Consider the following 16,030-nt stretch of genomic DNA (forward strand, 5'->3'; position numbering starts at 1 on the left):
AATGACACTTTACTGAATTAATTCCCAATACATGTTTTTGGTGAGGACATTCCACATACACATGGAGAAGAGGCTCCTATCACGACTGGATGATCTCCAAAGCACTGGGCTCGTGGTCAAATGTTTACTAAACTGTTATTCGGAGAGTTATCCGTCAGTTAAATATTACCCTGCAAAGTACAATTGTTGAAGTATAACCCGCAATCCTGCACCAGAAATACACATCTGACAATGTGACAAATTAAAGTGCTAGATGAGGAAAATGTGCTCAATGTGACTGATACGAGGGTTTGAACCTTCAGTTTTTAATGTGTTCAGGACCACCACCCCCAGAAAACACGACGACTTTTCTATCTTAAACCCCCCCCCCCCCCAAAAAACACTTTCTTGAATAATATCTATGGAATTCACAGAAGCTTTTAAATGTGCAGTTATCCCACTTTTGAAATGTAAAATAAAGACGAGAAAGAGAGAAAAAGAAGCGCATTTCTTCTTCTGTATTTCCTGTCGTCTCTCCCGCCGAGTTCTGGTATTGAACAGACGACGAGGCTCCGCTGCTTGGTGAGTATTCAGTTTATTCTGTAAAGATTCAGAAGTGTAGAAAGGATGATACAACAGTGCTTTATGATCAGACTATTTTCATAAAAGTTTTTAAAGTGATCATAACACCGTAAGTCCAGATTCCATTTATCTCAAACCAAAATAAATTTGTAACATTCGACACAAGTGCATACACTGCTGGTAGGAGATCAACCTCCAATTTCACTTTGGATGGTATAGCACCGTTCTTAGCTATTAGCAGCTTGACAAAGATGCAGCTTAGTAGGATTCATGTAGTGACTGTATGTTTATATAAACACAAGAAAATTCTGAGGAGAGGAAAGGTCTCCTCATTTGGCTCTCTAGCTAGCACAATATCTCACTCTGTCAGTGTCTAGGGATCAAATTGATAATTTTGCTTTAAACGACATTTTGCCAGTAACAATATTTGATACAATTACAGCTTAAAGTTAAACATCTCCAAGTGTACAGAAAGCAGCACAAGATTTTTTTCTTTTTTTCACAGATATAGACCAACAGTGACCATCAATGCACTGGCTTGTTTTTTTTTTTTTGTTTTGTTTTTTTGTGTGTGTGGTTTTTTTTTTTTTTTTTTCTTTATTTTTTATTATTATCTGGACAGCACAGTAGCTGGAAAGCAAGGTGATGGACAGACAGGTCATAAAAACACATGGACAGAGCTGAGTAAGGCAACGGTAGCGTGACAGGCTTCTCTCTGTTCAGTTTGCAGGGCAGTGTAGTGTATTGATCTTGACAGAGCTGTCAATACCTTTACTGTGGAGCAGTGTGGTTCTTTTTTTTTTCTTCTCTTTTTTTTTTTTCTTTTAGCATTGCTGTCTTCATTAGTGCATTGTATATAGTCTTTTGCGTGTAGCTGAACTGCAAAGTGATCACCAACATTTATACAGATCTAAATAAAACATGTCTGATTGCATCTGGACTTACAGTGACTATAGAAGAGTAAATAGGATTGAAAAAACCCAATAAAGGAAAAAAGTAAAATTCAAGGCAGTGCTGAAGTACTGGTTGCTAAAAAAGTAAAAAATATCACAAAGCCAACAATAACATTTCCTTGACACATCTTTTGTTTGTCCAGTCAGTACAAACCCTCTTTTATAGTGCAGTTTCAATCATATATTTATATATATATTTCTCCCTCTGACCAAAAAAAACAATATCTCTCGGCCCTATCCTACCCTATTTCTGCTCATTCAAGTCAGTTTTCCAGTCAGTGTGCGTCTTTTCTGTCTTTTCTTTGATCCCTCGTACTGACCTCATTGTGCACCCTCCCCACACAACCACAAAGAAGCATGAAAGGCTTAAACATCACAGGACTTAAAGGTGAGAAGTTCTTTCTTTTGACGATGGCAGGAAGTGATGGCAGATGGAAGAAGAGGAGGAGGAGGACAAGGAGAAGGAGGAGGGGTGGGGGGTATTCACAGTTACAGTCAGAGTCCAACGGTCCAGCTACAATCACATCTGCTGTCATTATGAACACTCTTGTTTTGTTTTTTTTTCTTTTTCTTTTTCTCTTTTCGACTAAGGCCAGGGAGCAAACCAGCATCGCCTTCCTCTGGTGGGATCGGGCCTCCGTCATCACACCTCCAGCAGCTCCATTCTCAGGCGATCCCTATCGGCGGCACACACACACACACACACACACACAAACACAAACACAGGCGGACACAACAGGCACAAATTGTGAGGATGTGGTTTGTCATTTCTGCTTCTTCTGCCATCGCTGGTGTACTTGGAAGCAAAGTGTTCCACTGGTTGGGTGAAGACGCCCCTATAAGGGTTAACTGGCCTCGTGGAAAGCCATCTCCCCAAAAACAATTGTCATGATTTATTCACATATATTAGCATGCGCTCTCAATCTATAATTCAGCAGTGCAGGCGTCTACTTATCTAAAAATAGCTTCTTAAACACAGACCTTTGATTGTCTGAATAAGCCGCTCAGCATGAGTACCTGTACACACTTCTCCGGTTTCCTTTCTACTGTACATCACGCAGCAACTACTACAAACAACAAGCTGTCACACTTTTACCGTCATTCCAGCTGGCTTACACTGCTTTTGCCTCCTTGATTGATAAATGGCACTCAGCCTGTGACTATCAGAATGCACTGCGACTCTTTCTTCAGTAGTTGGTGAAAGAATTGTTTTGACTTGAGTACCTGGTTTGATTGGCATCTGTTTGTTGTTCAATGAGTGACTGACTCGCCACTGGCTGCTGGTGGTTCTCCGCCCTGTCCGACCAGGGATCCTGCACGGCTCCCGGCTGCGCCGAGTCCTCGGCCCGGCGTGGCTCGCTGTTCCCCTCGGAGCCCATCAGACTCAGCAGCGGTGAGTATGAATCCTGCCACACAACCCGCTGTCCCGAGTTCAGACCTGCTTCTCCTTCAAGGTGCTTGTTCATGTCTTGCTCAGCAAGTTTCAGTTTGGCTGTCTTCGGGTCCTTCGGAGACTCGGCGCCTGCTTCTGCATGGCCCCGTGCGTCCTCCGACTCTGTGGGTGGTCGCTGGTAGGTCTCCAACCACTTCAGCTGCCCGTTCTTGTGGCTGTACCGGCTGTCGCTGAACCAGCGCACCACCTCTGACTTGGGAAGGCCAGTCTGGACGCTCAGCTCCTCGTACTGATTGCTGCTGGGCCAGCGGGTGTTGGAGAAAACCTGGCGGAGGATGTGCAGCTGCTGCGGGGTCTTATTGCCCCAGGGGGGCGAGAACGACGGTTGACAGGCAGACATCTCGGCAATGTCAGACTTGTGTTCTTGATGTGCAATCTCAGATGCAATCTCTGGTTCATTCATCTTCATCCTCTTGAAGTTTATCTTGATTGGGTCAACTTTGAGCTCTGGACAGCTTCTGTCACCGATAAACGAGTCCTCCTCCTTGATGAGCTGCTGTAAGATTGACATGCCTTTTATGGGAAAGTCTTTGTTGCATTTATCCTCATCCATACTGGATGAGCAGCTTTTTGTAATGACAGTGGTGCTGGTGCTGTCGATTGGGGATTTGCTGGCATGATTTTGGTTAGGGACACTGTCATTACAGGTAGTACTGGGGTATTCACTGTTAATACTGCTGTTGTTGCTCTGGTGAGTGTAATTGCTGTTTGTTTTGTCGGGCTTGTTGGCCGGCTCTTGTGAATTGACGGTGCTGCTGTTATGATTGTTACAGGTGATGGTGGGTTTGCTGGTGTTGTCGATGATCACTGGATTCTTTGAGCTGTTTGAACCTTCCAATACGGCTGGCACGTTGTTGCTATGCATGTTAGTTTTGCCGGAGGTGTCAGTAACACAGTGCTCCTCATTATTGCTAATGTTGGCAGAGCAAGTGGCAATGCTGTTGATGCTGTTTTGATGCACCCATTGTTTCCGGGTGGTGGTCTCAACACCATTACTACTACTGGAATAGCTGCTGATGCTGCTGCTACTGCTGCAACTGCTGCTGCTACTGCTGCTTCGACTGCTGCTGGTGCTACTGACACAAACGCTGCTTCCAGCCATGTCCAGGCCATTGCTTTTGTCTGGCTCCACAGTGGGTTCAGTATTCTTGGACAGTACCTGTGGTGTTCGCACCACAGATGGAAACTTTGGGGGCACAATTGGAGTAGAATACGAGACCCTAGTGACATGGGGGTTGGTTGACAAGCTGGGCTGCGTGGCTATGACACCAGCAGGCCTGGGCTTTAGGCCACCAAATGGAACTTTGGCCATCTGAAAATTTGGTCCTTTTGATCCTGGATGGGCAGTGACAGTATGGTGGGTTACAATGTGATTTACGTGCCGTGGTGTAGTGGGCTGCTTTCGGGGTGCTCCACCTTGGAATACGGTGTTGAACATTTTTCTCCTGGCCTCTTCTATCTCTTCAGGAGACCAGCTTATGCCCTGTTTGAGCCTTTGGGCAGTAAACCACAGTTTGATCTGCTCTTCGGGGAACTCTGAAACCACTGTTAGGTAGCAGAGCTCAGCTTTGGTCGGGTAGGGGAACTTGCCAAAGGATGTCTTGAGAAAACTGCTGGTGTCCATGGCAGCATCGTAGGTGGGGATGCTGCTCAGGGGGATCATCACCTTTGGAAGGTCTTTATTGGAATCGGAGGAGGGGGGAGAATAAAGGGAGGGAGTGTGCTGGTGAAAGACTTGGTTGGCCACTGTCGTAATCACATGAGCGACAGTGGTCCTCGGCATAGCTGGGGCTCCAGAAACGCTAAGGGCCCCGTTTTGGAGTTCAGGCACATTTGTCAACATGCTGGGGTCTACATCCTTTCCAGTGTCTATCTTCCGTACCTCCACGGTATGAGAGACCACAATCTTTTTGTGTTCCCCCTTGGCTTTCATCATCTTTGCAATTGGTGTTTTGGTGAGGGATATGCCGGATTCTTTGTATTCTTCTCCGCTGTCCGTGAACAGGCTTTGTTCAACAGTTGTTACTCCTTCTCTTTTGTTGACAGTTAGAGAGGCGGTGACCAGGCCCTCCATTATCTTAGGGTGGGCCTTGGCGTTATGCAGTGCAAGAGCCTCGAAGCGGACGACTGACACCCCACAGTTCAGGCAGTAGAAGGTGGGCTGGGCCCTGAAGTCTAAGTGGCAGTTGTGCATGTGATCCAAAAAGTAGTTGAGATCTCTGGACTCGAAACGGCAAGCCACACAGCTGTATGTGCCTCCCTTCTGCATCTCGCTGCCACTCTCAGATTTGGAGGAGCTGTGAGTGAAGTGGCCAGACTCCTGTCCAGAGATGCTGAGTATACTATCTTCTGGGATCGTTGGTAGGAGTTCTGGTAACGAGCCCAGTATGATTTCCTCACGCACATGTTTGGATTTGGATGGTATCATGCAGGGGACAGTGGATTTCCTTTTGCTGGCCATAATGCAGCTTTGTGTAAATGGGAGAGTGAGTGATTGGTTGTCCGGTGTGATGAGAACAGAGGGCGGGTGGATAGTGGACAGGGTTGAATGGACTTTAGTGTCATGGACCAGCCACTATGATATCACAGTGTTGCTTCATGCCTTCTGCCACCTCAGGACTGCTGTCACATGGACAAGTTTACCAGCTCCCAGGGAACCTAGGAGGAAACGGTGCAAAAACAGAAGAGACGTGTCATTTCAATGCTCTCTTTAATGGAGCAGTTGCAAAAAAAGGGAGTATATCATCAGAAATAATAGTTTAAATGTTCAACTGAAACATCAAACTAATAGAAACACCACATATATACACATTAAATGTAAGCTTTTCATATTATTGCATGTAAGCAGGATGCAGAAGACGTTAGTCGCCATACTCCTGTGTAGGTGGAGACAATGTGAAAAGTGTTTATAGTAGTTAACAGTGATTACAGCCCCATTGCAAAAGATTCTGACCTTTCTTTTAAATAAGAACACTCTACATTATGCTAATAATCATAAGAAAAGGTCAGAATAAATTACTGTAAAGAAAGCCACAGCTGCAGAGTTTCAGCCTGTGCACCTTTTTTTCAAAAACAAAAAAACATCAAAGTTGGTGCACAAACGTATTATTTGTATTCATATCAAATGACATGAGACTGATTTCCTAAATGTTGAAGAATATTCTCTATTCGATATAGTAACTCAATCTGAATAAGAAAAGGCAGGCACACACACACACACACACACACACACACACACACACACACACACACACACACACACACACACACACACACACACACACACACACACACACACACACACACACACACACACACACACACACACTTAGGCAGTGCAGCCTGTCACTGTGTTCTGGTTATTTACTAGGATTTACAGACTTCTGTCTCGCTGTCACTTTTCATGAATTCAGAAAAAAGGCCGCAACAATCGACAAAGCCAGAAATGACAGTCTAATCCCAGTGATATTTGGTTTTTTTGTTTTGCTTTGGTTTTTTTCCTTTCTCCCTTCTGCCACAGTATTGCCTCTTCTGGTTACTGTTGGTATGTGACCTCAGAAATATTTTGACTTTAGCTACATAATATGATCAAGACATGCCAAGAAAATGCTGCGTGGCACTAAAGACCAAGCTTAAGTCCCATTCATGCAAATGAGATGTACGAGATTTGAATCAGTCCTCACATCTTTTCAATCCTCTATGAAAGGGTTAACATCAGTGAATAAATACAGTGGATAGACCACCCCTGGTTTTTCACACCCATGAATGGGGCGCACTTCACTACGAAGTGTTAGTGCTGAATGCGTCTAACCTTACTGACTGTGCTGTATTGTCTTAGCAACCACAAAAATTCAAAATATGCACACAGTTTGTGTCTGCCAGAAAAATTTAGCACTGACTATGTGCAAGTATAGGTGTGATTATTTTTAAATTATGTGGATTTTTTGCGGGGGATGTGAAGGAGGTATCACCTTCATATAATACGCTCTGGAATTGTCACGCACAGGAGGTTGTCCCGTTCTGCTCCTCTTTTGGTGTGATATTGTAAAGCAGTCACATGAAGGTTAAGTGACTTATGCCGGTGAGCATTTTTTTCACCACCACATTTGGATGCGAGCCATATGTTTTACATTGCACGTTACAACGCACCTTCTTGGCACGATATGGTGGCAAGATGAAAACACATACCCCAGTCACACCCCAGTGTGTGTGCGTGCGTGCGTGTGTGTGTGTGTGTGTGTGTGTGTGTGTATGTGTGTGTGTGTGTGTGTGTGTGTGTGTGTGTGTGTGTGTGTGTGTGTGTGTGTGTGTGTGTGTGGTGCTGTTAAGGGCTTGAAATATTCTTGTACGGTTACTACAAACACATCAGAAGCCAGATACAAGCTGCTGTCTCAATGCGATTCATTCTACATTTGTTCAGCCGGAGGCATGGCGATGCAGACATGCGCACAAACACAACTCACAGATCTCTGGGTGCAAAAATCCATGAGTAAACCACTCTAACAGGCTTCTCACTTCCTACAACGCTCCAGTCATAAGACGGATATGGATTCTCACTACAGTCTAAATATCTCCTCTTTCGTTCCTTTCTGCATTAAGACACGCCTCTCTTCCCTCACAAAGCTTCAAAATATTCAAGATTACAGAGGAAGACAATGGTCACCTCCTCGGCTGTGTTTCATTCTCAATCCTCCTGCTTTTATTAGCTGTTTTAACACTGGAAAGTACAAAACATGTCTGACGAATGAGGAAAAAACAATCAAAGTGGAGACAGTGCAGCCTCTGCCCTCTGGATGAACTTTTCTCTCTCTCTCTCACACACACACACACACACACACACACACACACACACACACACACACACACACACACACACACACACACACACACACACACACACACACACACACACACACACACACACACACACTGCTGTTGGACATGCACACTGAAAGCTAGGCTTCATCCAATCATCTATTCACCTTGATCATGTTTTACCTTCTCTGGCGAGCTTATCATCCTGGGAAAAACATCATGTGTGCAAGTGCAGCTGCCCGGCCACTCTAAACCTGCTCCGTGCCAAAATCCAGCACACCTCTACAGCAAGTAGTGCAGCTTTGGGAGTTACAAAGAAAGTCATTTTGGCATACTTTTCTGTTGTTGTCACTGCGTACACATACCGAGAGGCTCTTTCACAGCCCATCACTCTACTGCCTCCACGTGCATGTGCACCGTGGCCGGCTGGATGGTAAATAAAAGATGAACCTGTTCCAGAATTAAAACCCTCATATGACTGGCTAACAGTACACACTGATCCCAGACAGACTGTGACATCCTCCTTGTAACTACCTCCATTCCATTACCACTAAAGGCTGCTACTCTAAAAAAAAAACTAAAAAAGTAAAAACTAAAACAAAACAAACAAACAACAAAAAACTAGGTCACCAGCATCTTATGCACTAATCCTGGTTCACTGCATCCAGGCGCGGGCATGTGCTGTATGTTTTGCCGCCAGAGAGGTCATGATATCCTCTGACGGCACACTCGATTAACCCCTGGTGAGGACACGGCGTTCATTGAGTTTGTTCCACTGAATGAGGGATTTAGGAGTCGGCTTTCACGCAACAGAGGGATGTAGTCATCCTCATCTGAAACATCTGTGTGAGAGATGTTCCTGCGCTATAGGAAGTCTGTGAAAAATCCCAGTCGGCTCAGTTTGGCTGCAGAAACGATCTCAGTTTGCCCACCAGACAGCAGGCAATGTATCACGGAGTCTCAGTAAATACTGTGACGGGGAAGGTAATGTGGTCACGGCTGCAAGTGGTGTAGCAGCACCCCACGGGGGGACACCGGTCTGTGACGAGAAGGACGCTGACCTAGTACACTCCCCTCCCCGAAAAAACACCCTGCTTCCTGCATGAGAAAACCCAAGACAAGCCAAAAGTTGAGAAAGGTTACATAAAGAATCAGGTCACCTATCAAAAGAATGGGCTGCTTTATCTGGTGAGCGAGACGTGCGATCAGACACAAGACAAGGGCTTCCCAGACACTGAGCCGCTGAATGGTTCCCTGTGAAAAGCCTGGCCTTGTGTTTCAGCGGCGAGGTAGACTACGCTCAGACGATCACTGTCCCTGGTGTGTCGTATGTCCTCGCACTGGCACTGGCTCTGTGGCAAAAGAGGAGGAGGAGGAGGAGGAGGAGGAGAACGAGGAGGGGGGGGGGGGGGGGGGGGGATTCTTTTCATCTGAGCAGATCACGGCAGTTGTATGTGAAGAGGGGGGAAAAGTGTCAGAGCTCTCAGACGTGCTTTCTGGACACCCACGCCTGATAGTGAGCAGCAAGGCCTTGTTCACTGGCCTAAAACCATGTTCGAATCATTCAACTTCTTAAAAACAAGCATTTCAAAACAAATGGGATTAGGCTAGGTTTAAACTCTAATGGGGTTTATACGTTCCGCCTGATTTAATGGCAGCTTCAAGATTTACAGGAGAGCCTCCCTTATGTGCTCTTACGCTGTCATTTCCATAACAATATTATATTTACATCTCATTAATATTTAATTACATTCCCTGTACTCTTACAAGGCAAACACATGACTGGGTTGCCACCATTTCAGCAAACTGCTTTAAAGAAAGCAGCATGTATTCCCTTTCATCACCTCATAAAGTGCTGCAGTAATTACAATATTACAACACGAAAAACATGCCCAATCTACAGCGGGCTGCCACGAACAGGAAGGAGAGGCGAGGCTGCAAAGTGGTTGCTAGACATTAAAATTTAATTCAAAACAGTCCACTGATTCAGACACTCCCAGAGTGTTGGGTCACCTACAGTTGACATTAACAAACCAGGATTGGTGTTTTTGTTGTGCCGCCTGTCACATGAATGGGAGCGCAGAGGCAGGAGGAGGAAGAAGGACAAAGAAAGACAAAACTCAGACATTTGGGAGTGAAGTGAGAGGATGACTGATGATGATGACAGGCTGTGCTGTTTCAATATTCCTCCCTGCTGACACCTCGTAGGCACACATCTCCAGCACTCACACGCGCTCGCTCCTCACCTCCACAACATTTAGCACCCGCACCGTTCTGAAAATCTTTCTCTTTGAACTGAATAGCTGGCAAGGAGGCTCTCGGTGTGACAGTCGCAGAAGAGCTGAGACAAAAACAAAAAACAAAAAAAGAGGCATAAATTCTCCCTCTTATGACAACATTTGTTTTGTGCGTAATTTGCTCTGACAGTGATCCGCGGCTGTCTTGAGAGTCTGCTCCTAAAAACAAACCCCAAAAGAATGACAGAATGACCCGCCGTCCTCTGGGGTTTGGGGCGGAGAGGAGGGAACTCCTGACAGATACATTTAAATGATCAAAAATCTGTTTAGGAGGAACATTTTCTGCCAAATGTCCATTAAATAGATTAACGTCATGCGAGTGGATCAGCTGGACACCCAAATATAAGCCAGAGACGGAGAGCAATTACTGTCTTGCACAGAGAAGAGATTGGGAACAATGGCGCCTCATTTATAAGAGAAACGTGATCCAGCGCTGGGAGCCTTTAGACGTCTGACTGTTGAATTGCGAGTGTTGAGTTTTCCTGAGTGTCCGAGTGTCTCCTGTGCCCATCATGATGCCACTGTAGACTGATATTGGAGTCTTTTTTTATTTCATTTTAGACAGTAAGGGTAGATAGGTTTCAGTTTGGAGAAGGGTGTTGGGGGGGTGGGGTGGGTGTATCTTTGTGAGTGCACAGCACTGTACGCTTGCCGGCATGAATAAGTCTCAAGCACCAAGTGTTATACGTGTGCTGAAAAACAATTGGGAGTCACCAGGGTCATTAGCTTGGCGCTAATACGGTGCACGCACCCACAGCGTCTTCGCCGCCCGTCCCGCTGAAGACGTACGCTGAGGTTTTTTTGGGGGTTTTTTTTCTGCTTTTTTTCCATTGTGGGCTCTGATTCTTCCCTTTACATGGGTGTGTTTGTGTGTGTATTAGTGTCTGAATGTCTGAGACGCAGGTGTTGTCAGCCAGCTTGTCCGTGTCCTTCTCCTCCACCTCACACACACACACACACACACACACACACACACACACACACACACACACACACACACACACACACACACACACACACACACACACACACACACACACACACACACACACACACACACACACACACACACACACACACACACACACACACACACACACACACTCCCCCCTTACCTCCATGACTGCAGCCCCGTCCACTGGGAGACCGGTCGGTGGTGCCACTCATGTGTTAACATCGCCATGGCAACCCCTCTCTTCCCCTTGCCCACCACGCCACACACACACACACACACACGCACGCACGCGCACACACACACACACACACACACACACACACACACACACACACACACACACACACACACACACCAGAATTATTTGCCCACACCCACCAACCTCAAGACAGACAGACAGACACACGCACTCGCACACACACACACACACACACACACACACACACACACACACACACACACACACACACACACACACACACACACACACACACACACACACACACACACACACACACACACACACACACACACACACACACACACACACACACACACAGTGAATTCCTTGGACTGCATCCGGTGCGGGACAAACTTAATCCACATGCCCTGCCAGCCATCTTTGAAAAGTCCATTCATGGTTTAAGTCTCTTTCAGATAACTTTGGGTGAGGTCTGCGGCGACAACTTTGCTTTTTTTCCCCCCGCTTTTCTCAACCACATTGTAGTGGCGAAGAAATCTCTGCAGCGCTGTTCTTCTGTGTATGACGGGGCTGATGAAAGAAATATCGCAGTCGAACAGGCTGTAAATGACCTCCTGTCACTGTTATTGTCTTGCTAAATCAGAGCCGAGGCCTGGAGACTGAGGCAGTACAGTACATACCTCCTGCACTCAGGCTATCTGAGCATCTTTGTTGGTCGGCTCTGTTTTGTGTTAATGTGAGCACTCGCTGTTGAAATCTTACATTGTTCTACCTACCCTTGTATCTGTGGCCCAGATGAATGACAGACAAATAAACTATGGTGCACACAGGAAAAAAAATTAAAATTCTGAGTCATGCGTCCTTTTACATCACTTTTGATGAATAACTTCTTCAGTTCTGTAGCCAAGACTACAGGCATTCATTTGGCAACTTAAGAAGAAAAGGAAGAAAGATGGCGGCATAACGCACATTGTACTGTCCATCCTAAAATGGCTGACATCACAGCCTCTTCTAACTGCCAAAGTCTGGCGAATGCCAGCGCCTGCTGACCAAACCTTTCTTGCATGGGACAGAAAAAGTAGGCAGGGGCTGTTCCCCCCAGTAGCCCCAAGGTTTTTTCCCCCCTTCCATCAGCGCATGCACGTTTCTTTTGGTTAGAACTGTGCAAACACACTGTTTTAGTGAAGCTTTTGAGCGGTATGGGCTTCAATACGGCATTGGTCCGATGACAAAAGCAATACCCATAAAGAATGAAAGGCCTAAATAAAAAGTGAACCCGTATAGAATGCTGTCCTTTCTGGGAGGGAAAACTGGGACTTAGTGTTTTCGGAGAATTTTCTGCGAGGATCATGAGGTACGCTACTATCATGAATGCTCATTTGTACAAAAAACAGCTGGAAAAAAGATCTGGTTGGCATTAGATAGTTGATTTTCTTCCCTCAACTCAAGGAATGTTATACACTCCATGTCAGCTAAATCTGCAAATCATGACCATATGACCTTCCTCGGTATTCACTGGCACAGGATTCATTTTGAGCTGTGGGAGGCACACACAAACACAACATCTACAGTGACTGCTGATGGAAAATTGGAACAGTAAATCCTGAAAAGTACAGTATTCCAGGTATAAGAAGGGTGTCGTGCGCAGAGATGCTGTTTTTATCTGAGGGGAGTGGGCACGCTTGGCCCACTACATTGTGTCTGTGTATACAAACACTCTGCTGTGGCCATAACGAAAAGTATGAGCTGTGCCTAATTGCAGGGAGTGCGGGATGAAAGGCAATATGCCTGGCCTCATTAGAGCAGTTCCGAGAAGGGAGATGGAAGACCGTTCCCAGGGATCCACAAAAGGGAATTGACATTCCCCCAGTGTGAGCGTCCCGCCGGAGTGAAAATGTCCACACAACACAGAACTCACCGGGCCAAGATGAACCCGGCCTGCCCGAGCTGCACAGCGAGAGCTCATTTACCTTTGTTTTGCCGGTCATCACACACGCCTGAAAATTAACTATGGAAAGAGCAGAAATGCCCACATGGAGGCTGGACTGAGCTCCACTCCCAGAGCCACTCGGCACCGTCCAAAACACCTTCTCTCTCAGGAAACCATCAGGGGCATAAAAGTTGCGCAGTCATTTCCATGACCTACATTATATATAACGAGCTTACATGGTTAAATAATTAAAAATACATTTCAGAAACTACCAATGACTCATGCTTGTCTAGCTGTCTGCTCAAATAATTTTGGGTTTTGTCTTGTGTTATGGACACTGGACCCACACATGATTCACAGGGGGAACATTAGTCAGCACAGAGGTCCCTCCCCTAAAGGCAGAGGGAGACACATGGCATTCAAAGCTGGGTCAATATTTATGTACAGATAGCGACTGTGACCCGCAGGAACTGATTTTTTTTAATAATTAAAAAAAACCAACCTCACTGATAATTCTCAGTTTGCAAAATATCTGTATGCGCCAGCTACTGTACTCTATACTGTATCTGTATATGTGTGTGTGTGTGTGTGTGTGTGTGTGTGTGTGTGTGTGTGTGTGTGTGTGTGTGTGTGTGTGTGTGTGTGTAGGGCAGCAGCACATGTTGGTAGGAGGAAGAGGAGGAAATGAAAGAAAGAGTCCTGAGCGGAGACGCAGTCCTACCTTTCTACCAGAGGAGGAGATTTTGGAGAAGGAGCCGGTCAATAGATTGATACTTGTGTTTACAGTTTGAACACCTTCTAAACTCGGAGGATCTTGTCATTGTCCCACCACCCCCGGTTTAAATCGCTCACTAAACCTGCCACGGCAGTGTGTTCAGAAGTCTTTCACAACTCAAAGCGCTCTGACTGGCGGCACGGTGGGGGAATACGGCGCGTTGTGCAATAAAATAAGCAGATACGCCACATTGTATAGCGCAAGAAGGAGCGCAGACGCAACCAGACTGAGGATTCGCTGTAACTGTAACAAACTGACGAGTTAACCCGTTTCACTCCATTCACCAGGCTGTGGGGCAACACGCCGCCTCGGAGTCGACTTGCCAAAGGCGATCTGGCACTCTATATAACCTTATGAATATTCCCAAAAATCCTCCACCCCCCTCCTCCACCTTACTGTCGCCATTTTATACATTGGCGACTTCATATAAACTGCCTCCACTACAGCACCAGAGGAAAATTCAATATTCAATAGCGAGACATAATTGCAGTAAACAACTTTGGAGCTCGTACCTCCGCGGATCGCGAGGCGCATTTTTGTGTTTTTCTTTTGGAAGAGTAGATGTGTCCTTACCTCAGCAGTCGGTGGGAAAAAATGGAATCCGACATTAATATATAAATGAATAATATTGGATTAGCTCCGATCGTTGCGCTTTGAGAAGAAGAGGAGGCGAGCAGGGGGTGGGAGCTCTCCTCAAGTGAACCCGGTGAACTGGCGTGAACCCGTCAGTGACCACGGTAAGGTACATTACATTACATTACCTTTCCACCCCTCCGCCACACTGTATGAAGACGGCAAAACAACTATGGTCGGCGGTGCAGGACGAGGCAGCTCCAAAAAAATTATAGCGAGTGTATTTCCTATGAACACGTGATATGGAGCGTCATCCAAAATCCAAAAGCCCTTTCATCTAAAATTTTGGAGAGGGGCGGGGATGGGATGGGTGGGTGTGTGTGTGTGTGTGTGTGTGTGTGTGTGTGTGTGTGTGTGTGTGTGTGTGTGTGTGTGTGTGTGTGTGTGTGTGTGTGTGTGTGTGTGTGTGTGTGAAGAAGAAGGGGGAGGAGGGTACGTATACCGAGCCCAGTGCACATTTGGGTATATCGTTATAGGGACACGGCGGCGCACCAACAGGGTTATACATAGCTACAATGGCGCCGCGGAACAACACGAGCAGATGGATTGTATTGTGTAAATTTGGAATCTGACGGTAGTTCAATGAACCGCCGTTTCAGTGAGCTACATCACCAAAAAGGTCCTCTTAATTAGGTCACATGCTTTTCATTAAATGGCTGTCGTCTTTAGAAAAGAAGAAGAAAAAAAAATCTTGATTTGATGGGCTACTATGAATATTAATCGTTGTGGGAATTGTCATTTAAAGCACAGGCCTATTAGCCTGCCGGCTTTAAATAGACATTCACGCGTAATAGTGGGAGACCAATTTACGCAGATGCACCAAAATTGCTGCTTCGTTGATTGTGCCCATTTTTTTGTAGTCAGTCATCGGAGGGCACGTTTATTATATCACCACACTAATGCCAACGTGCAATGCAGTGTAAAATATCGGGTTTGAGCGGCTGTGACCCTCGTGACCTTGTTATCCCTCTGTGCGTAAAAGCGCACAGAAGAAAGCACACAGGCCCCAAACGGATAAGGACACGCCTAGAATAGAAGTCTTCAATAAAATATCACTATAGATTATGAAAATATTGGCTATTTTCTGAAAACATGAAAAGTGCATAACAGATGTAAGTGAAATCATTTATATAGTAACAACAGAAATGGCAGCGGAAATTATTAGGTCAGTTTAAAGCCTGACACATTTGTAGACTTAAAAATCTCAGAGTAATGCAACATATTTTGACATGTGTATATAGTATGTGTGTATGTGTAACAGTTCAGAGACTGGAGGCCCACGGTTTACAGTATGGAATCTGAATGTAATGTCAATATATTTTGTGATGGGAGGACACATAGGTTTGATGTATATTAAACATGGATCATAGATTTGCTTTCACCTCCCAGTCTGTATACATAAGTTGCTTGTAGCTGTGTACAGTATAAAGAAGAAAAAAAATACAGAGAACATCTA

At 45.6% G+C, this 16,030-nt stretch overlaps 1 protein-coding gene across 3 annotated transcripts; it reads right to left on the reverse strand.

Moving 5' to 3' along the window:
• Window positions 1-1,138: 1,138 nt before the first annotated feature.
• On the reverse strand, window positions 1,139-14,974 carry zhx3a (zinc fingers and homeoboxes 3a; the record flags this gene model as incomplete). 3 transcript variants are annotated; one of them, XM_080462105.1, is made up of 3 exons in its annotated part: window positions 14,703-14,974; window positions 2,739-5,625; window positions 1,139-2,191 (listed from the first exon to the last, which is right to left on the reverse strand). In XM_080462105.1, the coding sequence occupies exons 2-3, from the start codon at window positions 5,426-5,428 to the stop codon at window positions 2,158-2,160; spliced, it is 2,724 nt and encodes a 907-aa protein (XP_080318231.1). In that variant the 5' UTR covers window positions 5,429-5,625; window positions 14,703-14,974. The 3 variants fall into 3 exon arrangements, with proteins under 3 accessions (XP_080318231.1, XP_080318230.1, XP_080318229.1); XM_080462104.1 differs by having other exon boundaries at window positions 14,515-14,974; XM_080462103.1 differs by lacking the exon at window positions 1,139-2,191 and having other exon boundaries at window positions 2,702-5,625; window positions 14,515-14,823.
• Between the last annotated feature and the right edge of the window lie 1,056 nt (window positions 14,975-16,030).

Source organism: Lipophrys pholis, assembly GCF_963383615.2.
Source record: "Lipophrys pholis genome assembly, chromosome: 4".
NCBI lineage: Eukaryota > Metazoa > Chordata > Actinopteri > Blenniiformes > Blenniidae > Lipophrys > Lipophrys pholis.